Raw genomic sequence first — 25499 nt, 5'->3', positions numbered from 1 at the left:
GTCATGGAAACTAGCTAAAGTTATCACCATTCCGAAACCGGGAAAAAATGCGTCACTACCACAAAACAGGCGACCTATTAGCCTCCTAAATAGCATGAGTAAAATTTTCGAAAAAATTTTACTCAAACGACTTCTCACCATTCGGACGAACACGAAGTCATTCCAGATAACCAATTTGGTTTTAGAAGGGGCCACTCTACCTCTCACCCCCTAATTAAGCTCATTGAAGAGGCCACTGACGGTTTTAACTCACGAGCGAAATTTACTGTCGCAACGATGCTAGACGCGGAAAAAGCTTTCGACAAAGTTTGGATACCTGGCTTAATTCAAAAATTAATTACATTTAACTTTCCAGACACGTATATTCATCTGGTGGCCCACTATTTATGGCGTCGAAAATTTTTTGTATCAATAGAGGGGGCGAAATCATCCACTCGGGAGCTGACAGCAGGTGTGCCGCAGGGGTCCCCACTCTCACCCTTTTTCTATAATGTTTACACAGCCGACATCCCGCGGGAACATGCCCACGTGCAATTATATGCAGACGACACTGCAATAATATATCAATCCCCGAATTTGAAGTTTGCTTTAACCAAAGTTCAGAGGCAGCTTACCTCACTCGAACAATGGTACACTCGCTGGCGCATTAAAATAAATGGAGCCAAGTCCACAACTTTAATTTTAACTAAAAAATACACCGCCCCCGACCGCGAATTAAAAATTTTTAATCAAGCCATACCATTTGTTAAATCGGCTAGATATTTAGGTTTAACTCTAGATACCAGGCTCACCTGGAAAGTTCACACCACTAAGGTGACACAGTTTGCGCGAGGCACTTTGCGCAGCCTATACTCAATGTTTAAGGCCCCCCAATTTCCTAGAAAGAAAAAATTACAGCTGTATTTACAAATAGTTCGCCCTCAATTATTATATGCTTGCGAAATCTGGGGCTATGCAGCAAAATGCCATATCGATAAAGTACAGGTCACTCAAAATAAATTTCTTAGAGCCATTGCAGATTGCGGCTGGTACACCAGCACACTAGAAGTACACCAGCTACTCAAAGTAGAATATGTAGAGGAATATATAAAACGGCAAAACAGGTCTTTTTATGGCCAGCTCCCTGAACATGCCAATACTTATATGAATTCACTTCCGGACTACGACCCAGCTGCACAGCGACAGTTTAAAAAACCGCGACTTGCCTAAGCCAGGTTATACTAGAATCCACACATCCCATGTACGCAGGGCAACTTAGCAAACGTAGCAGACGTTTCTCTCTGGCCCCGATGTGCCTGTCTACGTCCTGCGGTGCAAATAATCAACATTGGACTAGCCAATGATTGACATGCCCAGGACTCGTAAATATTGCGTCAACACTACTTTTGGCCCAGCGGGGCTCTATTTTATTGCGTCAACACTACCTTTGACCCAGCGGGGCTCTAATTATAAACCAGCGACAACTCGACCGCAGGCCCTAATTCCTTTAATTACCAAATCTTTCCTTCCCCCACCTCCTCCACTAGTCCTTGCTAGTTGTTTTCCCCAGCCATTATTAATTAATTCATTAATGTAACTTTCATTTTCTTGCTAATTCGAAATGGTCCGAAGCATGCAGGTGTAGGTTTTGACCCATGCAGCGGTCCACTGCCTGTGTGTTAGGGCTGACTCCGTATGCCTGAAGGGCGAGACCCGCCTGGCAGGCTTCACCTCCAGTGCCGGCCGCGTTTCGGAAGGCATGGGTTTTTGAATTGCGACAAAAAAAAAAAAAAAAAAAAAAAAAAAAAAAAAAAAAAAAAAAAACTGGACGAGGGCATCTCTCTGCTCGAACAATAATAGAATAGGATGACATTCATTTACTAATTTCAATCTCTATTTTTCAGGTTTAGACGACAACAGCCTGGGGGCTAACTACAGCAATACTGGTTTAGCCTAACTTTGACCGAACTATACTGGAACGCAATAGTTCGGTCCTTAAGGCGGCCAGGTGTTTACTAATCTATGTAATTTCTCCTACACATCGGTAAACTTACACGATGATATGCCTGCTTGGTCAGCCGGGTATGTGCGGCCTTGGAGCTATACACTACACTCACACAACGAGATTAATTAGGCCATTTTTGCGCACACTCCACACGCCTCTAAATACAGACATCACGACACTCTCATGCATCAGTTAGCCAACTAACTGAGGGGAAAGGGTGACCTCCCCCCGCCTGACACCTACACTATTAAAAATAGAGCCAAGCAACATGCGACAGCTATTTTACTTCTTCTGGACCGTGAGCCACCTTTAATCTTAAAATCACACACATCGCGCCCCGCCGACGTTTCCAATGATTCGATCAAAGTGACGGGGTTGCACTATTTATATTGGCGACCACATAGCGAGTTATGGGAACGTAATAGTTCCCGGTATCGCTGTCACACGCTCCCGGCCGAGCATATGAGGAAACGGCGGCAGCCCCTTCTCAGTCGCACCTGTGTTTCCGTACCATGTGCGTCTCTGCCTGAGGACGGGAGCAGATAGCAGTTCCCGAAACGTCGCTTGTTTCTGTTTAGGTAAAACTATTGTATTTGTTTGTCTTTTCGTTTTGTCATGTTTTTTGTCTCGCTTCAACTGTTGTGCTGAATTATTTTGGGTTTCAATATTTTTGTGTTGTCATCATTTGTGGGGATTTTTTCGTTCTCTTAGTATATTTTCTTTGTTTTTCTTTGTTTGTTTGCTGACCATATTCCTGTTTCGGAATATTTTGTGGTGTTCATATCCTTGTTGACAACAGCAATTGTTTGCTTAATTTTGTGTTTTTTTTGTCTTTTTTTGAGTATTTTTATTTTTATTTATTTTATTTATTAGTTTTTCTTCAAACAGAAAAAGTTCTTAGCAATGGCGTATGTCCAAAAACTTACATCAAGTCATGCACTCCCATTGCACAAATCTTTTAAAGATAACATATTCAACAATGTCTGCAGACAGATTAAAATGGTTTTAATAATTTGTAATTATGTGTATTTAAATTATTTTTTATGTTTGATGATAATGCACCAGCTGTTTTCTGAATTATAAAATCACTGTTTACATTCAGCACTATTGTTTATTTAAAGATATATTGGTAAATTTTCAGCACAGCAATTTATTCAATTTGGCTACCAGGAACTATATAACATATCAATTACTTTCCTTCGGTGCAGTAAAATATCTGAATATTATGTTTACATGTTTTTTATAAAGGTAAACTAAAAGAGTTTCACTACTTCAGACACTTTCCAGGCAAGTGAACTGAATTACACCAAAAATTAAAATCAGTGTTAGCGAACGTTTTAAAACAGTATGTACAACGGCCTGCTTGGAGGCACATCTTCAACTCTTGAGCTCGAGTGGCGAAAAAATCGGCCGCGAGGCGGGCCCCTTCTCTCCATCTTTTTGTAACGGAGATAGTTTCTCACCACTTGCTTGCCATTTCAGGGTTTTGATTGGTGGTTGGTGTCTCAAAAAACACTTGAGGTAATGGTTGATAGAATGTTAAGAAGAATGTCCATGGTTTTATTCAAGAATGAGATAACAAAAAGAAAATTAATTAAACGAGTTAAGATTGAAAATATTTAATAATTAAAATAAATTACCATTAGTGCAAATATTAAGAGCGAGTAAACAAGTCGACAATTTCTGAGTTAAAAACGTCTCTCTTACAGCCGCACATTATTTTTTACGATAATCTAGCATATAAAATATAACTACAGCAAGAAAAAAAATACCAGCAGAAAAAAAGAGGAGTGAAGTCAAATTCTAACTGTGATCAGCCAATGAGATGACTAGACAATACAAAAGTCAACGACAGAATATCCCTTCTCTCAATAAGGGGCGCCTCGCGGCCGATTGTTTCGCCACTCGAGCTGAGGAGTGATGTGCCTCCAAGCAGGGTGGCGAGTCTGAGAAACACTGCGCAGGGGGCGGGCAGTCGGGGAGTGGGGGACAACCTTCCTCTTCCCTTCTTTCCTGACGTGACCTTGAGCGCAGCGCTCGTTCCTCGAGGATGAGTGGGAGGAGGGGAGAAGACAGAAGCAGAGAAGCCGTGGTGTTAGGAACGAGTAGTAGCTGGCGACTGCTCGCTTCCCTATCCCCAGCAATGCATGTTTTTGTTCTGTATAATCTACACGCCAGGCTGTCCCGTACAAGACGCTCAGTATTAGTCTGTATTACACCAATAGTTTCCCAAATTATAATGCTCTATTTGCTATTTTTTTTATTTTTAACATTGCTGCATAATTAAGAGTTTATTATAGAAATACAAGTCTTGCAATTTCTTAAGATCGATATAACATTACCTAAAAGTACAGACCTAATAAATTACTGGTACCTGAATGATAAAATTGTCTAACTTTGCTTGGACCCATAAATATGCCCAGTTTAATACATTTTCCTGTCATTAAACTTTAGCGTATATTTAACTTATATCGGTTTTAAATACCTTGTTAGAAAGGGGAATAGGTATGGGTAAAAATGGTAAACATACCTAATTTCTGATGAAAAATAAATTTTTTGGAATTGGTTTTTAAAGGACTTTGAAGAAAACATTTTTATCTATTTAGTTTATAACCGAATATGGAACATATGATTCGTACGTTGGCGTTTCAACTTCTTATACTTAAGAATTTAATTCTTTATTTATTGTTGGTGTACGTTAAGTCCGAATATTCTTCACGTAAATTAAGCCCATCCCACATGATGGCATATTTATTTCTGCTATACCTTCAATTATACCCATTGGGATAAAAATGGGCATAACATTTTATCTAGCAGAAGAGAAGAAATAATCAGTTACTCCATGCACACGATACCTAGAATGCTAACAGAAAACCAGCCAACGCAGTTGCCGACAAATTAAGCTTATCGGGCGATAGACATGTTAATGTCAATTTAACCAATTACTGAAATTATATGAAAATTTCACGTGTGTATTTTAAAAATAATGCAACCTGGTGAATGAATTTTGGTGTTTAATCTTCTAAACTTCACTTGCAAAAAATACATCAAATTTTGTGCAGTATTTAAAAAAATACAGAGTAATTTTAAAATTAACGAGAATGAATATTCATTAGAAGGTTGGTTTAAAAATCTAGTAATATAAAAAATTAATGATACAAGGGAATTTGGTTTTGCTTTAAAGTAGTTTATTTATTATACATTCATAATTTGACTTTAATAAGACAGCTCACCCAACTAAATCACAATATTAATAGTGCTTTTATATTGTACTATTTCCAAATAATACCGATTCACATATTTTATACTCACGTACATACTGATTGGTGACTAACTTATTCAATTACTTTAAGAAATAGTTTCTAACAATTTTCGTTAATAAGTGAGACATAGTAGTTGTTCGCATAGTAAACTTAAACCTGAAGTGAAGGAAAACCATCTCACATTTTCGTTTAAACCAACAGGTGTAGAGTTTCTATGAAGTGCTAAGTTTATTCAGTAATAATATATGGAGATTAATTTCCTAATAAACATAAATAATTAATTATTTGTTAAAACTACTTGTAGAAATAATCGAACCAAAGAACTGAGCTATGAATTTAATTTTATTATCGCATTTAGATAAATAAATAAAATATATAAGTAGGTATTTGCTTTAAGCACACAAATCCGTAATATTTTATTTAAAAAAATAAAATTATTATCCAATACCTAGGTTGAAAAATAGCGCGCTCTATCGACGTTCAACCAAGAATCTGGAAACTTTAAGAGGAGATTATGTATTATCAGTAGAGCAATGCAAGTGTTATTACGTATTTTAAAACTTCAGATTACTTATTTCTATGACTATTTAAGTTTACCAAATACGAGTATTGCAGAGTAAGTTGTTTCAATATCATCAAATTTTATTTGGCATAATATTATGTTCCCCAATGTTTACATAAGTTAATATATACAGGTTTATGTTCTTACACGCGGGTCCATCATCTTGACAACATTGGCTCGTGGTTAAAGCAGAAAAAATAACACGTTCAAGTACGGTTTTAGTTAATATTTCCGGTATGAAAACCTTTATTCCCAGTGCCAGACCCTTTTGAAAGGGTGCTGAAATGCTACCCACACGGGAGCAGGCGCGCTAACAGAAAATTGGTATGAAAACGTTAAGGGGATGGGTATCGTAAGAGCCAGGCTTTATTTTTACGTCATTGATTAAAATTATAGTTATGGAATATATATTTTTACATAAATTAGGTTTGTAACTCCGCCATATTCCGCAATTTACAAAATCCTTGCCACAGTATCTACAGCGATGTCCTTCCGATTCAGCTGCAGACAACAAACCAGGATCCATATTAGCTTCTGTGACAAATGATGGATGCAAATTGAGGTTTTTATTTAGAAACAGATACCTAAATACTAATTCGAATAATCCATCAGCGAGAGTTAATTTTCTATTTTAAAAGACTCGTGTTGAAATAGTTCTGCTTTTCGAAAATAGATGTCACCGCATGTTGCGTGGAGGTAAATATTATTTGTTTTTCATGTGGGATGCGAAATGTTCACTCTCGATCGCAAGAGAAGGAGGGCTTTCTAGACCTCAAGGAGAAAGGAAAATCGTCTTGCATGATCGTGACTCTCAACCGTATTAAGACATATTATTGTACTGAGAAATGACATTTTTGTTTGAATACCACCTGATAAAAGTAATGAGGGTTCCGATTTACTAACAGTAATTCACTACTTAAATGTAACTCTGAATAAAATTGCATGTCTCATTAAGTAAAAAAAAAGATTTTCATGCAGAGATCGATTCCTCAGAAATATCTAAAAGCATTCGGAGAACATCAGCAGAAGTTTCGACAGGAATAATGAGCACGAGAAAAATACCATCAAAATAATGGCAAGAATAATCAGGAGTTCATGGAGAAAACTAACGCGCGTTCGTCTAATTCAAGATCAAAAAATAAAAATTATAATAATGAAAAGAAAAAAGAAAAAAAATTACCAAAGTATTTGGTTTGTGCAAGAACTCTATCCTTGCTCAGCAAAGGAGTAGTTCACAAGCTGACAAAAGCTGGTTTTGTTTTGTTTTTATATTTATATATTATTTATTTTATTTATTTATCGTCTTTTAATTTAATTTTTTTTTTCTGTGATTTTCTGTTATTAAGGAAAGTGTGTGATGGTTTTCTCCATGTGCTTATTCTTGTCAATATTATGAAGGTTTTCTCCGTGTGCTTCTGATTATTCCCGTGGTTTCTCCAAGTGCTTCTGGTTATTTCTGAGAAACTGATATCTGCATTAAGGATTGTTTATTTAATGAGTCATGTCATTTTATTCAAGGTTACATTATATTATTGAATTTTGCTACCAAATCAGCACTTGCAAAATTTTTATCAGTTGGAATTCAAAAAATAAACATCTATTACTCAGTCGAATAATATGCCATGAGACATCTTAGTAACACTAACATGCAACACGAACTTCCTTCTCATTGGTGTCTAGCGAAGCCATTCTTCTTTTGCGATCGTTAGTGAGCATCCCGCATACCACATAAAATAACTAAATAATATTTACATGAAAACAACACGTGGCGTCATATGTTGACAAGAATAGACTCTACTTGCAACAAGTTCTTTTGTATGAAAGAGCTTATCTCTCGCTGATTAAATATTAAAAAATATATATTTAAGTAATAGATCCAATTTAAAACTCTCAGTTTGCATCTGGCATTAGTCTCAGTAACTAAAATGGATCCTGATTCGGTGTCTGTCGCTTTATCGAAAGGACACTGGTGTAAGTTTTGCAGCAAGGAATTTATCTCGAGAAAGAATGGTAGACAACACGAGAAGAATGTCTGTGTTAAAAATCCACTACGCAATATAATAAGTTTTGTTCGATGTAGCAAGTCGTTTACGGGAGGAGAGAGCTTAAAAAGACACAATAGAACTTGTAACGACAAGCTTGCGTACAATCCAGAGGACAACGATGGATCTACTAGTCTAAAGAAGAGTGAACTGCATTACGTCAATAATTTTCCTTCTCTTGGAAGAGATTATGTTCATGTCTCTTCCAATCTCGATTCGTTGATGATTTATGGAAGAATGAAGACAATGGAAGAATCCTTAGCGTGAAAAGTGAGAATATATTCAAGCCGAATTCAAGTAGATCTTTCGTACTTTGTAAAAATGATGGACTCCTAAAAATGAAGCTTGAAAACGATGAAGGAGATTCGACATCAATGATATCAACTTCTTACAGTAATCTGGGTGAAGACGATGTCGTCTACGATGATGGCGACAGTGACTCTGAGGCTGATGATAAAAGCAAAGTCAGGATGAAGCACATTAAGCTGACAAGATCGAAGACTGTGATGGTGTCCTGAGACCGAAACGATGGAAACGTCGTAATAAAATAAATCATCCTGATAAAGAAAGTGATCGTAAAAGTATTTATAACATACATTCCAGGAAGATGACGATAGCAGATGAGATTAATTATGCCACATGGGAAGATCCTAACATATTAGTTGACAGGTTAAGACTTCTATATGTTTCGCTTTGTGCAGGAAACTATTCGCACATCAAAGAAATATCCTTCATACTCAAAGAACACACAATAATGACTTGTTTAACTTGACATGTATAATGATGAGAACGGAAATAAATAATTTAAATTTAAAAAAATGCTTTGTTTCTCTTATTCTGATTTCTAACTAAGACTTAGTAACACAATTACTTTTTTATTTTGCTTCAAATGTGCTTTATTTTTCGAAGATTTTGCTTCCGATTGTGCTTCCTATCGTTGATTGTGCTTCCAATTGTTTCCTTTACGATGATTGTGCTTCCGATTGTGTTTCCTTTACGATGATTGTGCTTCCGAATGTGCTTCCTTTCGATGATTGTGCTTTTAAATATGCTTCCTTTTCTATAAAAAATTCATTTAAATAAAGTTAATACTTTGACTCATGTAGTATACCAGTAAGCCTCGCGTATATAAGTGAGGTTCAGTCGACAGGACCCTCAGTTCTCCTCTAGCCGCGGTGCAGTACAGATCGTCTCTCTTCAGTAAGTTTCTTGAGATTTAGTTTATGTTCCAATGTTGACCTTTATGGACGATCTACCATCAAAATCGCGGACCCTGATGACACCGACGATGACTACAGCGACGACGGTGACAGCGAAGAACTCAACGTCTGTGGTGTCGACAGCTGCGGACATCCTGACGTCATCGGTACCACCAAATGCAGACATTTCGGTGCAATCTGTGATACCGGTATTGACTGTTCCATCGATTGAAGTTTCGACATCAACATTGCAGACTTCGATGAATGAAGAGCGTTCATCGCGACAGTGCAAATACTGTGGTGCATCATGTACTAAATCTACAAATGCTCGTAGACATGAAACAATCGGGTATTCAAATAATGTTCAAAGAATACTGTTTCAGTGTATCAAGTGCAATTAACTAATTTCTCGTCTCGATAGCTTACATCGTCATTATAAAAAATGCTACGTTTAAGTTAAGTGCAAGCATAATGAACATGGTTGTTGTTTTGCCACATGTATTGAACCAGCCAATAAGAATATATAATTGAGGTCCGGAGGATGAGATCTTCAATCCGTCTCTGGCTGTAGTGCTGAACGTATTGGATAGTTAAACTTGTCTAACATAATATAGCAGCAGCTAGCTATTCTTGAGAACTCAATTGCATAATTACCACTACTAATATCGACCTGGATGGAAGGTCTACCACCAACAGTGCAGAGCCCGATGACAACGACGTCAACAGTCATCTTCTCTCCTAAAACAGCAGGAGAATTCGACGCGTGCAACAACTTCCACAGAGCAGACCTCGGAGGCTTCAGAAGTTAACATTTTAGCGGTGTAACAATGGTTGTCAACGGTGCCAGTGACATTGATGAAGGAAGCAGCAGCTGACGGTGTTCCATCACCCAACTGTATGTACTGTGACAAAATCAAAAACTGAAAATTACGTGATTATGTAATACACAATTGTAATAATAACTCTGAACACATTAAATATCAGTGCAATGTGTGTTGTAGCCAGTTTATACACTATGGAAAATTGACAAGGCACACGTGGTTTTGCAAAGGACAGGTGAACATTCATTAGATTCAAAGGTAAAACATTAGAAAATATTCCAAGTGCAAAACGTCATCAAATATATCCCTGTCCTTTTAATAAAATGGATGATTCTTCTCTGTCTGAAAAATGTTGTGTACCAATGAATCGACCTGATAAACTGAAAAGACATTTAAAGTCATGTAAAGAACTTACTTCGTACTCTAAGAAGACTGTTTAAATCGCTAAATGCTCAAGACTTTAGTAATTTGGTTGTGTTTTTTGTACTTGTAGTAGTGTAGAATCTATGTAATACATTTTTGTTTTTAAAATAACTTGTGTTTTATTTCTTGAACCTGTCACTTTTGTAGTATTTTATATTAAAGTACCCTTTCTTGCATTAACCAACTATGGTTTAAATATGTACATTAATGAGTGATTTTTTGATTAATTTAAGAATTTTTCCAAATGTTTGGGTCAGTAAATACAAATTTCCAATATGGTGGTCATAACGGCTTACTGGAGGCTGGTAGTAAAGTATTTTAAGCCTTTTTAAGAATTTTGTACATAATTTATTGAAATTATAATTTTTTTTAGATATTAATTTTTTTGCATCGCTCAGGGATCGTACCAAGGACAGAATCGATCGAATCCATCAGTATATTAATTGAAAATTTGTTTAATTAATTTTGGATATTTTCCCGAATATATAGCTGTATAATTACACAATTCCAAGATGGTGCCCAAATGTCAAGATGGTAGGTGCCACATTAATAATAATAATAAATGATTACTTCACTCTAGTGGGTAAAACTTAAACTAGCATGGTGGTATCATGCTCTAGCAGACGAAAACATGATGGTGGCCTCCAGCAGACGAAAACCAGATGGCACACATTATGTCATACCAGTTGAAGATATATACCTTGGTATTGGTGGTGGGAGGTCAGTCTACAGGTGGCTTCCATGGAGAAAGGATCTATCAACACTTTTTTTTTTAATTTTGCTCTTTCGGGATTCAAACCGAGGACTTTAAGGCGTAAGTGCGTTTTTAAATAATATTTTATTAAAATTTGATTAATCAAATTTGATTATAATTTTTGAGTTTTTTCCACATTTCTAGCATAAAAATTACAGTTTTTCAAGATGGCAGCCATAACGGAAAGTCCAACGATCTATAATCCAATTTGGCGGTCATAACGTAAAGTGTAATGATGACATCATACTCAACCAAGATGGCGGGCATAATGAAAAATGCAACATTTATAGAATCCAAGATGGCGGCCATAACAATATTTGCAATGGTGTTTTTTTTAAAATTATTATAAAAATTTAATTAATTTTTTTATAAAATTTAAAATTTTTCCGGAATTTCTAGCATTAAAATTACGGAAATTTCAATATGGCGGACATGACGTCATACTAGCTGACGATATATATATATACCTTGACATAAATGGTGGAAGTTCAGTCTGCCGACAGCTTCCGTGGAGGAAGTAGGCTATCGGTCACCATTTTTTTTTATGTTTGACCTCACCAGGTTCGAATAGAACACTTCAATGTGTGTGTTTTTTTAAAATATTTTATAAAAATTTGATTAGTAAAATTTTGTTATAAATTTAAATTTTTTTTCATTAAAATCGGATAATAAATAAAGATTTTAAAGTCGGCCGCAATAACGAAAAGTGCAATGGTGACATCATTAATTCAAAATGGCTGCCAAGTAATCCAATTTTTCAAAGTCATGACCTGGACGGCTTAGAGCGGATAGCTCTTAGGACTTCTAAGCCGCTTTTAGGATGTTGTGTTCTGTCTAAGGCAAAAAGTATTTTGAGGTTTTTACAAATCCTAATTTTTGAATTATCAATTTTTTTTTAGATTTTATAGTGGAATTTTTTTCCAATAAACTGGAAATTTCGGCAAATTTTGAGGGTCAATGTCACGGTCAAGGTAATCCAAGATGGCCGCCGTGACGTCAAAATCAAAGATGGCGGACCGGCTCCCATCTCCGCCACCTGGCGCCTGTGCCAGGAGCCCCCAAAACATACTGCTTCCATATAAAGTAATCTTACCTTGTGATTCCCATGTTAACGGATTAATCCACAGTCGTAAACGGTACCAAGACGTTAACCTATGACGTTATTCTCTGTGCCCACGTCTTTTTAACAAACGTAACTGGCCCAAAATAAGTGCACATCGTTTAATTCACAAAGACACACACAATTTACTCCAAACAGTTTTACGTCCACACTTACGTAACTATAAAAAAAAAACGTTGCCAGGCATTCCACAAATTTACAAGTCTTTTTCTAAACAAAATCTCTAGCACTGAACTGACCGTTTGCAAACGTTCAATGCTTAAAAAACGCTGAAACGGGCACTTTATTCTGCAAGGCCGTCGTTTACCTTTGATGGCGAAGGCAAGGTGAATTGTGAACTGTGCCGTACTCCCGAGACGTAGCTCGTATCTCAAATATGTAGGACTAGCTGCCCGACCCGGCTTCGCACGGTTATACTAATGGAAAAAAATTAAGCCACATCTCTCATTTACAGTACCTAATGGTAAATAATAAAAAAATTCAGTGAAAATTTATTACAATGCTGTATAATGTACCGGAGAGAAAATGAATAGCACCAATGGTTTCCCGACTCGTGCACGCAACGTACAACTGATGTACCCGTACTTCGCTACGGTAGTCTACAGGCAGATCACTCTTGCGCCGCTCATTATACATGCCCCTCCTTGTGGGTACGCCACTGCCGCGCGATGCCCGTTGCCATGGAGACGCAGAAGGCATGAACAATGCAAAATCCTGTTCTCATGCAGCCAAAATACCCACTCTTGCCTGGTTTTAACCACCCATGAGATCTAATTTTCAGAAAACGTCATCCTGCGTAACATAAGGAACATTACTGTGAAGTTTCAAGTCTGTAAAATATATATACTTGGAAAAAAGGGCAATAAAAAAACAAATTAAACACAGAGAGAGGAAAAAAATAATAGTTTAGGTTTGCGATTTAAAGTGATAAAAAGTATTTAAATACTAATTGAACTCTTATGAGGGTACTGATGGTTTCGTTGTTAATATCACACGGGTGTTTTTTACTTGTATGGGAAAATTAAGAATGATAAGGCATCTAGTGCGTGGCAACAATGTTAAAAGGCAATAGGAAATAAACTTCTAGCGCCTGCGGCATTGTCAATACTCACTTCGTACGTGTACTGCATGTTGTATCTAATCCCCTCCAACGCATTTGATTCTAAATTGGACTTTTGGTAAGGATCCCTAATGTTATTGATAATATAATATAGCCTATAGCCTTCCTCGATAAACGTACTATCCAACACTGAAAGAATTTTTCAATGTGGTTCCTGAGATTAGTGCGTTCAAACAAACAAACAAACTCTTCAGCTTTATAATATTAGTATAGATTACAAAACGGAATTCCTGCCAGCGCTCCCGTCCAAGGGCCGAGCTGCTTGCGTCGCTACGTCCACACCTGTTAGCTCATCGTGCGAAACCCGCACGCAAGGCCAGCGGAAGTAGGGTGACGTCACAGTCCTGGCACAGCGCACCCAGCGATCACCCAGTGAAAACGGTTAAATAAACTTAACTGAGTCTAGAATATATGAATTAAAATATAGTCTTATAATAAGAAAGAAAATTACAATTATTATTAGAAATGGATAAAACAAATATGCTGAATGTAAAATAGAAAAATGATTTAACCTTATTAAAAATAAATAAGTAAAAAAAAAGTGATTGAAAAGGTCGCAATACCTTAAAAGAGTTTAAATTTAATTTGAAGATATGGTTTTCAATGCCAAATCCTAATTTACAATATTTCATCACTTAAAAAGTAGGATTTCAGCACATAGTAAAAAGGTTCTCATAGATGTTGTATGTTTAAAAATCATAACGCAAAACGTACATCTCAATTGATTAGCTTCAGAGATAAGACTTTTGCAATAAAAATAAACTAACCGCATTTTCACCCTTTTTGCGGAAGAAGATATAAAATGGTAAAGGTAAAAAACATTAAATTAAATCATAATAACTTACGTCATTCTTTTTCAGTTTCTTACCTGCGTATCGATTTTCTTGGATATATGATTTATTACTATTGCATTTGGGGTCAAATTTCGAAAATTGGTAAAACACCCTACATAATAATTGTTTCAATTATTCATGCTCAGTTTCTTACAATCACCTTAATTTTCTATGGAGGTAAGTACTATATACCTAATAGTATTTCCGAGCCCAGGGTTGAGGGTGTGGAACCGGAGCCGATTTCCGCCATCTTAAATTCTAACGTAACGGCGACCATATTGGATGAACTTATCTTTGTCCTTGACCTTCAAAACTAGCCAAAAATGGCAAAAAACTCTAATTTTGCCAAAATTAACACAAAATTCACCAAAATCCAACAAAATTTCTAGTTTTTAGGAGAGAAAATCCGCCAAAAAATCTCAAAACAATAACATAAAATTTTTCCCCCTATTTTGAGGGCAAAATTCCCGTTTTGAGGGAAAATTTCCCATTTTATTCCTGAGAAATGTCAATACTTGAAATGTTATAAAAGCGGCTCGAGAATCCTAAAATCAAGCCACCATAGATCGCCGAGGTATGACATTGACAATTATGATGTAATGGCCGCCATTATGAATTGTAAAATTATTGTTGCAAGTACCATTACGTTAATGATTTATGGAAGACTGAAGACAATGGAAGTATCATTACCATGAAAAGTGAGAATATATTTAAACCTGAATTCAGGTAGATCGTCCGTACTTTGCAAAAATTATGGACATTTAAAAAGGAAGCTTGAAGACGATAAAGGATATTCGATGTCAATGATATCGAAATCTTAAGTAATATAAGTGAAAACGCAGACTTCTACGGTGATGGCGACAGTTACTCTGAAGCTGGTGACAAGGCCAAAGAATGTGATGAAGCACCTAAAGCTGTTAAGATCTACAGCTGTAATGAAGCCCTGAGACCGAAACGATGAAAACGGCGTGTTAAAATGAACAATTCTGATCAAGCTTATGATGAACATTGGGACGGTTGTGATCTTAAAAATATTAGTAACATACATTTCAGGAAGATGACGATAGCATAAGAGATTAATTATACGTCATGGTAAGATTCTAACATATTAGTTGATCGCCTGAGACTGTTGGTGGAATCGGTTTGAGGAGAAACTACTTGCACCTCGACGAAATAGCCTCCATACTTAAGGAACTGATAGAACTGGCTACATACAATAATCACTTGTTTAACTTGCATGTGTGTAATATTGAAAAATAATTCGATTATTTAGATTTTTTTAAATATATTGTTTAGTACATGTGATCTGATTTCTAACTAAGACTAAATTCTCGTAATACAGCTTCCTTTTTTTGATTGTTCTTCCAATTGTGTTCCGATTGTACTTCCTTTTTTATTGTGCTTCCTTCTCGTTGATTGTACTTCCGATTGTGCTTCCTTTTCATCTATTTTGCTTCTAAATGTGCTTCCTTTTCGTTGATAGTGGATCGTTAAGACTGTACTCAGAATATGATTGGTCTCGTGGTTCAGAGAAGCTTGGTCTATACGCCTAACATTGGACAAGACTTGGTAGGAAGGTGTTCCAAGTATCGTAAAATTAGACTTCCATGGTAGGCACAGAGGTAAGTATTTATTTCTTCGTACAGTTATCTTGTATAGTGTCGTTTTTCTTAGAGTCCATGATTAATAAACTCCACAAGAGGAAATGGGAAACAGAATTTAAATTTAATTTGAATTTTATTTACTATAACTTTCCGAAAATGAAACTAATGGCGGAAATATATTGAGTCAATCTTACATTAATAGATGATTTTCGGACGATTATTAGAACTCTTTCTCGAATTTTTAGGTTAATAATTACGTATTTATAAGATGGCATCCGATATGTCATCAGCGGCTTACTGGAGGCTGGTAGCCCAGGAACCTAAGCTTCGATTAGGACTTGGCACAATATTTTATCAAATAAGAGTATTTTTCCTTTAAATTACATTTTCTGAATCGATCAACTATCGAACCAAGTACTATAATCAATCGAATCTATCAATTAATTAATTGCTGATTTTTTGATGAATGTTTAATTTTTTTCCGATCATCTAGCTTATAAATTCAGGTATCCATGATGGAGGCTAATACGACCAATAAGATGGCGGACGCCCTGGAAATAAATAATTATGTCATTCTAGCGGGTGAATATTAAACTAACATAGGAGTTAGTGCTCTCAAACAGATGAAAACAATCCATCGAATTCTAGTTAGCTGCCTCCTGATAACGAAAACAAGATGATGGACGTGACATATAATATATATATTGGTATTAGTTGCGGGAGGTCAGTCTGTCGATGGCGTCCGTGGAGGGAGTATCCATCGCCTTTTTTTTTTTTTTGCTTTCGCCGAATTAGAACCGAGGAATCCATGTTGTAAGTACGTTTTTTACTAAAATTTTATTACTTTTTTATAAATATTTAATTTTTTCTAATTTTTTTTGTTAATATTAACAAAATTTCAAGATGGTGGTTGTGATGTCATAATTTCACAATGGTGAAATATTTTTATTAAAATTTTATCAATTTTTTTTGTTATTTTAAAATTTTGGAAAAACCTTTCTTATATAAATTATAGATTTTTGAGATAGCGGACGCTTTTCAAATTAGCGGAAATTTTTTGAATTTAAAATTTTGTACCTTTAAAATCAGATAACAAGTACGGACTTTTTAAAAATTGCTGCCGTAACGATACTTGCAACGATGATGTTACAATTCATGACAGCCATGACATTTTAATTATCAATAGTCATATTACATAGTCATTATAAAAAATGTTCCGAGAAAGTTAAGAGAAGTATAATGATCATGGTTATTGTTTTGACTCATGTGTTGTACCAGCTAATGAGAATTTATAAGTGAGAGCCTAAAGATATGAACTTCAGTCTGTCTCTGGCGGCGACGATGAACGGATTGGATAGTCAGACTTGAATAACGTAATAGACCAGAATCTAGCCGTCAGAATCATTACCACTACCAACACCAACCTGGATCGAAGGTCTACCATCATCAGTGCAGAGCCCTATGACAACGTCTTCTACAGCTACACGTACTCTCTCAGCACAGCAGGAGATTTCGACGTGTGCAACATCTTCCTCAGAGCAGACCTCAAAGGCTTCAGAAGTTAACATTTCACCGGTGTTACTGTCACTTTTGTGGTATTCTTTTAAATTAAAGTTGTATTGTATCGCCTAGGGATCGAACCAAGTATCGATTCAATATGTAAATTAGTGAGTGATTTTTTCGGTGTATTATGGAATTTTCCCCGAATTTCTAGGTCAATTAATAAAAATTTCCAAGATGGTGGACATAATGGCTTACTGGAGGCTGGTAGTAGAGGATTTTTAACCTCCTTAAATATTTGAACATGATTTATTGAAGTTATTATTTTTACAAAATTTTTTTTGCATCGTCCAGGGATCGAACCAAGGACGGGAATCGATCTAATCAATCAGTAATCTAATAAGTTAATTTTTTGGTGAATTTTGAAATTTTTTTCATTAAAATCGGATAATAAAATAAGATTTTCAAGATGGTATCCGTAACGATAATTTATACAGTTGTGACAATTCAAAATGTTGCATGTGGTGTAAAACGTTTTTATTACTTTTTATTGAGAATTTTTTAAATATATTAATAAATTACTGAAATCGAACCGAGGACCGAAATCTTTTAAATACCTAACTAAACACTTGAAGTAGGCAATTTTTAAAATATTTTTTGGATTTTTTTCGGAATTTATAGCATTGAAATAATGTATTTTCAAGATGGCTGCCATAACGAAATATGCAACAGTTGTGACTTAATACAATATGGCGGTTCTGTCTCGAACAAGTTATGCTATTATTACTTCAAATTAAAAAACATTACAATCTGAATATGCATGTTTTTTTATATATACCTTATTTAATTCTCAGTCTGGTAAATGTCTCGATGGCCGTGCGGTTAAGGGCGTATGTTTTCTAACTAAGAGATCAGAGCTGCGTTGGTTCGAATCATAGTGCTTCCAAAGCATTTTGCATAAAAAATTAAATTTGATATGTCGATAAGGACTATAATAGCTATGGTAGGTAATGGAACATCGGCCTTATGTAATGAGACAGAGCGACGCAGGCGCTCTCTAGGAACAAACAGCAGAAACAAAGTCGACGGTATCTAAGATGGCAGCCTCCAGTGGAACAGAAAAAAAAATAAGGAGCGACCCTGGTGCTCTCTAGGAACAAACAGCGGAAACAAAGTCGACGGTATCCAAGATGGCGTCTCCAGTGGAACAGAAAACAAATCGATTTGGCGACCGTGACGAAAATTTCATCATGAGTGAGTGGGGCACTCTATTTAAAATGGCGGATCCAATATGGCCACCGGGGTCAAGGTCAAGGTCAAAGGTCAAGGTCACAGTCATCCAAGATGGCCGCCGTGACATAACAATCCAAGATGGCGGTCAGCTTCTCTGGCTCCTCCTTCGAGCGCCTGCGCCAGGACATACTATTATATACTACTCAAACTTAATTCTTTTACAGTCTTTGGGGGCGGAAACATGCAAAGTAGTTAAATAATTTGTAGTTTATTACTTAATTTTATATGATGACTTACGTCTTACTTAATTAGTTTGAAGTTACTAGTATTTAAAATAAATTAAAGTCTACCCGCTCTTTTACCCCCTTAAAGACAACGTAAAATAAATTTAAAAAAAATTACGCAATACGTCACTCTAGATTGAAGTTTTTTTCTTAGTTTATACTTCTAGTTCTTATTGATTCGGAAGTCTTTATTTATCGTTTTTTAAAACATACCTACCCATTTTAACACCCTTAGGGTTTGATATCGGAAAATGGTAATATTTTGGTTGGTAGTTTTTGTATTGTTACGATTTCATAATGTTGTGAGGAGAACCTCTGGGTTCGTAAGGGATAGCCAAATTATTATTATTTCACAGTTTTATTGGTTACCAATATTTACATCACTAAAATATTATCTTACTTAAAAAGGCTTAATCACTAATCACTCGCACTTAAAATTTTTTATTTTTAAATCACACAGTGTCTGTCAAGTTCCACAGTCCGCACTCCTCACTGGGCCTCACTCCTCGCGAAACTTGTCGCGGCACACTGTCGTCAAAAGCCTAACGCCGAACTCACCGCAGAACTCCGTCGCAAGACTCTATCGCCCCAAAAAATAACCGCGGAGGCCGGCGTCCCTGCTTAAGTAGTATGTGGCACCCTTCTAAAACTGACGAGTGCGACTGGGGCGAATCGCGTCATCCCACGCCGACTTGATGCCCGAAGGTTCGAGGATAACATCGTTCGTTCACGTGGAGACCCACGGAATTCCCAAGGCCGCTCAGTGATAGATAATAGCGCCGAGGCATTGTGCCACGCGGAGAGCGAGAGTTGGAGGAGGGTAGCGATGACCCTTGTAATCCGGCCAGGTATGCGCGGCATGCCTTACATCAATGGATGACGCGTGACGTCAAAGGCCGTGCGGGGCTGCGAGCCAGATCCGAACCTGGCATGAACCTGGTATCGCGTTCTGGTCTCTCGCGTTTGTAACAGTATGTTTATTATTGGTACCCAATATATTTTATAATGCTTGATTAGTATGCATTGTGAATAAATTTCACCACTTTTACTCCCCATAGGGGATGAATTTCGTAAATTAGTAAAATTGTGGTTGATAGTTTTCGTTTGTTAATTATTGGTAGTCAATATATATATTTTAATATTCTTGATTAGTTTAGGAGATATAATTATTTATTTTAAAAACCAATTTAATCTTTTTTCAAACCTTAGGGGTTGAATATGTATTATAAAATATTATTATTGTGTTGGCAGTATTCGTATGTTTATTCTTGGTGCACAAATATTTTTCTAATGCTTGATTATATTCCGGGATATAATTCATATCATGATCAAATTTTAACCTTTTTTCACCTATGAGGGGTTGAATTTCACGCAAACATAATTTTTATGGAGTAACTTTACATTTTTTATTGTTACTGAATATTATTTTTATTATTGATTATCTCAGATATATAATTCATTATCTGAAAACGGTATATTTACACCTTTTTCACCCCCTTACGGGTGGAATCCTGTAATTATATATACTTTAGTTTTAAAGTTAGCCAGATAATTTTCTAATAGAAACATCAACAAGTTATGCCATAAAGTTTTATATTAATGCTGGAACAAAGAGAAACAGACAAATAGAAAAACAGACAACCAACAGACAAAAATTTAAAAAACTACGTTTTTGAGTTCTCGCTAATTTAAGAAAATTTTTCTTAATTTTTTTCATTATTTCATCCAATGTACAGAAAAGTGTTATTATTAGTATATATATTGCAGTGCTAGATTGCTGTCAGAATGATAGCACTCCCATGATTTGCTAATGTAATCTACAGTATGATTCACGAGTATATCTTGGTCAATATCAAACCATAAATGTTTTAGTCACCAAAGACAATAACTGATAAAGTAATTTACATTATAAACATTCCCCATATAATTAATATTCTATATATGTCAATATATAATTTGAGTAAACCTTGGATATGTTATACGATGTTATCTTTTTTTCTTTGTATTCGTAATGACGACTCGTTGGTTATTTAAATCGGACTTTGTACATGTCTGAAGTACTATTTACAGTTGGCTCGTCAGATCAGATATCTTATGTGGATTACTCCTGTAGCAAACGTCAGGAGATTTTCTCATATTAGTCAGTAGAGTAGGATTTGAAACGATGACTGGTTACGTCTGAAAGTAGCTTTAGAGTAAACAGTAAAATCGTCGATAGATATTTTGTTTTACATATAATTGAATAATTGAGTAATGTATATAGGTAGTTGTTCGTTTAAGTTGTAGATGGATGAATGTATATGTGCAAAAGAAAATAATTTTCAAATTAATAAATTTGTGGATTTCAGAATCATGCAGCACTTAAAGTAATTATTACATTCTCTGCTCAAACAGGTACCAACAGCAGGAAGTCAACAGGACGTTGCCGACCAGAATTTCTCAGAGCACATGATCACCCCTGATATAGGATTCATTCCTGAAGACGACTCCACGATAGAGACTCCACACAGAGCTGCTTCGCGAGAGTCGGCAGACCCACCTCGCGAGGACCAACAGCCATCAGGGCTAACGGACTCCGAGGACAAAACGCCAGCAGAGCCAACGGACACCGAAGACCAACAGCTAACAGGGCGAACGGACTCTGAGGGTCAACATCCAGCTGATCCAACGGACTCTGAGGACCGACAGTCAGCTAGGACATCAGACTGCAAGGACAAACAGCCAGCTAGGCCATCAGACACTAAGGACCGACAGCTATCAGGGCGAACGGACTCCGAAGACAAACATCCAGCTAAGCTATCGGACACTGGGAATCGACAGCTATCAGGGCGAACAGACTCCAAGGACAAAACGCCAGCTAGGTTATCGGACACTGAGGACCGACAGCTATCAGGACGAACGGACTCCGAGGACAAACAGCCAGCTAGGCCATCAGACACTAAGGACCGACAGCTATCAGGGCGAACGGACTCCGAGGACAAACAGTCAGCTAAGCTATCGGACACTGAGAACCGACAGCTATCAGGGCGAACAGACACCGAGGACAAACAGCCAGCTAAGCTATCGGACACTGAGGACCGACAGCCAGCTGAGCCAACGGACTCTGATGACGAGGACCTCGCTAGTCTACAAAGACCGCCAGAGTGCGATGAGCTGCCTGAGCACAGAGGCGAGGCCAGTCAAGATGGCTCGGAAGCTCCGACGTCAGAAGATGTTGATTCTTCTCCGTCTAGCGCGGCCACCAAAATCCAATCATGTTTCAGAGGTTACATGGTTCGCAAGAATAAACATGACACTGTCGAAGATAGCATAGCGATGTCTCTCACGAACGAGCCTTCAATACCAGACAGCCAACAGTCCTTTGGCACTTTCTCAACGTCCAACGAGGATAATGGAGTTCGCACATCCGGTTCTCTGGAAACAGCAGTTCAAAGGCAGAAGCAAAGTACCTTAGACGAAGTAGAAGAACTAGTAGGTTCTGGCCCACCTTTACAAATGGATACAAGTATTCATCAAGTTAGTAACACTCCTAATTTAAATGAAAGAGTATCAACTGAAATGTTGGTTAGTTCTGAAAATAAGTTAAATAAAGCCAAAGAGACAACGAAAGGCCTGTCCCTCGACAATACAGTAGATGCCACCGCGAAGCACGAGCAGGTAGCACAGAAGGCTTTATCTTTACAAGAGACGTCGACGGGGGTTGACGAGGAAGGCCGGAATGTGCGGGTGACCATAGAGAAGGAGCTCTCTGAGGCGGCTACTAAGATACAGTCCAACTACCGAGGCTACCGTGCTCGCCAGCGGCTGACAAGGGAAGACGCTTTCCAGGTTCCCACCACCAGCACTAGCAGCGCTGCGAGCGCCGACAGCGACAAGATGGCCGAATGCGAGATCAGGGCGTCAGGAGAGTTCCATGACATGATGGTGCTGCCGCCTGGAGAGATCAGTAATCTCACGAATGGAGAAAACACAAGTGCTTAACATCTCACATACATGCTTTTCTAATTGTGTAGAAACACGTATTCAGGTGTGTGAACTGTTAGTGCTAAAAGCTGATAAATTATGTAAAACTTTTAAAACTAATAAATATTTATGTTTTCGTCTAACACAATTATATAATAGGTAATTTAGATAAGAATCTGTATTCAAAAAAATATTTATAAGACATATTCAAACATGTTGAATCTAGTATACTTTGTGTACATGCCTTAAACTCTGTCAAGAGTAAACACTTTTCTATGTGAGCCATACGTAGTTGATATGGAGAGTTCTAACAAATAGAGATATAGTATATATAGGTAAATATTCATGTATTTAGTAAAACTTTTTATTGTGACATTTAAATAAAGAAAATATTTTAAGATGTAATTTCATAGATAATCACGTTCTGTAATGTTGTTAATAATGTCATTTATAAGAAATTCTCTCGTTTAATTAACAAAAAATAGAATTGTGTTATTTAAAATAATTTTTCACTTCAAAAATTAAGTGTTGAATATTACTTAAAATACAAATTGAATAATGTACATATGAATATTTATATAGCTTGTTATCAAAGAAATTTCAGTTTTTACATTTCATTTTCTTTAACTCTTTATGCAAAACTTAGGAAGTATTACAAATATAAAAGTGAATTTATGACATGTAATTTAATTATGTTTGACATTAAATATTTTTTATTAAATTCCATTTAATATTACGCAGTTTAAATACTTTAAGTAGAGTTAAGTAGTATGAAACAAAATTTTAAAGCTGAATTTTTTGTGTTTCAAATACTAAACATTTATACTATTTCCGTACAAAAATTTAAACATGCAACGTGTATATATATTTTTTTATGCTTTACTCATAAGAATAATTTAAATGCTTAGTTTTATGGATAGATTTGAAGAACAACTTTGAAAATACATTTTGCTATAATATAGACGGTACCAAATAAATGCCAAAGATTAGTATGAGTTTTCTTTTTAAATTAACCCTTACTTGTAATGTAAATATTAGTTTTTTAAAATAGTTTCTCATTCATGTTGAACCTTATTTATTATTTTTAATTAGTTATTTTAATATATAAGTAGTAATTAACAAGTAAGAAAAGGAAATGTCTATGCTAAGTGGTAAAAGTAACATATACTGTCTGGCACTGACGGCAAAAGATATACTTATGCAACTTTTTTCAAGATTTTCAAGTAAGTTAAAATTCCTTTTTCTCTGTAATAAAAAAAATTGGTTTTAAAGTTTGCAAGATATCTGTGCGCAAATAAAGTACTAATTAAATTTAAAAAAAATATTTTGTTTCAATTTATTTTAAAAACGCAACTACCGTAACATAATTACACTTTGAGAACCAAACATATTTTTTTTTTGTATTTTATGATATTTCTGTATTGTCAAGTAAACATATTACAAAAGTTTTGCATACTTGAATCAACTCGCACCAAAATATTTTCCAGGTAAGAACAGAATTCGAAATAATTTTTGAGAACAGCTACCGTTCGTTGTAAGACAGTCTCAGATGTAACTCCGCCATAGATGCGTACAGCTGAAGCTGAAGATCAGCTGAAGAGACCGCGTGGTCGCCAGGCACTGCGTTGCGAGAGCTACTTCTGCCAGACACGTGGTCGCGACGGAGCTGCGGGCTTCACAGCTGATGTCTGCGCGTGGCTGGGACCACAACTTCTGCAGGATTTCTTAGTAAAAGTTCATTACGAGTGTGCCATTTGGGATTAGGAACCCATTACTCAATTTTACCCCACTCCCGCAGTATGCTGTTACATTTTTCTAATGAATTAAGAATAAACAGTAAAAAAAATCACTTTTATGCAATCAAAATTACAAATTTATATATTTTTTACAGAAAAAGTCATTAGTGAAATACTGTTAATGAAAAAAATTTGATTTATATTACAACCTACAGAGCTAGAACCAAACGCTTATTGTCGTCGTGCAAATATGTTTTATTTTTTTTTTCAAAATCTAATTAACTTCTTTTATGCGTAAACTATTTTTCCAAGTATATTTTTATGCCATATTCCTCCTTTCCTTCAATTAGAGAAACTAACTTTAATATTTTTAACAATAATACTCAATAAACTAAATAATAAAATAATGAATAATTACCTACACGGATAAACCATTCTGTATTTAAAAAGACCACAACACATATTTTTGAATAATGTATCTTTAGAGTATCAAATGTTACATATGATCGAACATCTTGGTACTTCAAAACAATTGATTTGTACATTTCTTAAACCTCATAATTAGAAATAATAATATGTTATAAACAAGAAATATTAATATTTAAAACTAAAACATGTTTCTTTAGTAATAAGTAAACATAATACAAAAAAAAAAGCTTTTGATAATGTAATCAAATCAATATTAAGGAACACAAAAGATTAAAACATTTTGAGTATAATTTTGTTTAAATCATTTATATATATTTGAAAATAAAGCTGATTATTATTATACCGTAATCGAAATGATTGATGTGGTCAACCAAAAATAATAAAGCATTTTTTTAAAAATTAGAGATTATATCTCAGTGATAAAATACAAAATCACATTATAATCTTTTAGAATTTCAATACTTTATTTAATGTTACGTAGTTTGATTCTTAAGTACCTTAATATATGGTATTTATTTAAATAACAAAAGACTTTTACACACATTTTCCTTTATTGAAAAACCTTAAATTTATTTAATAAATTTGAACTAAAAGCTGTTACGTTCGCAGGTTTTCTGTTATAATTAATA

The 25499-nt window shown here is 35.7% G+C and overlaps 1 protein-coding gene across 1 annotated transcript in view; it reads left to right on the top strand.

Annotated features, from left to right (window-relative positions):
* Nucleotides 1–24027, top strand: part of LOC134527509 (uncharacterized) — a 114860-nt gene extending 90833 nt beyond the window's left edge. The window contains exon 4 of the mRNA XM_063360239.1: nucleotides 21137–24027. Coding sequence (XP_063216309.1) covers nucleotides 21137–22723 — 1587 coding nt within the window. The 3' untranslated portion in view covers nucleotides 22724–24027. The remainder of the gene's footprint in view (nucleotides 1–21136) is intronic.
* The last annotated feature ends 1472 nt before the right edge of the window (nucleotides 24028–25499 follow it).

Source organism: Bacillus rossius, chromosome 1, assembly GCF_032445375.1.
Source record: "Bacillus rossius redtenbacheri isolate Brsri chromosome 1, Brsri_v3, whole genome shotgun sequence".
In the NCBI taxonomy this organism is placed as follows: Eukaryota; Metazoa; Arthropoda; class Insecta; order Phasmatodea; family Bacillidae; genus Bacillus; species Bacillus rossius.
This window is presented reverse-complemented; position numbering and strand designations above follow the sequence as displayed.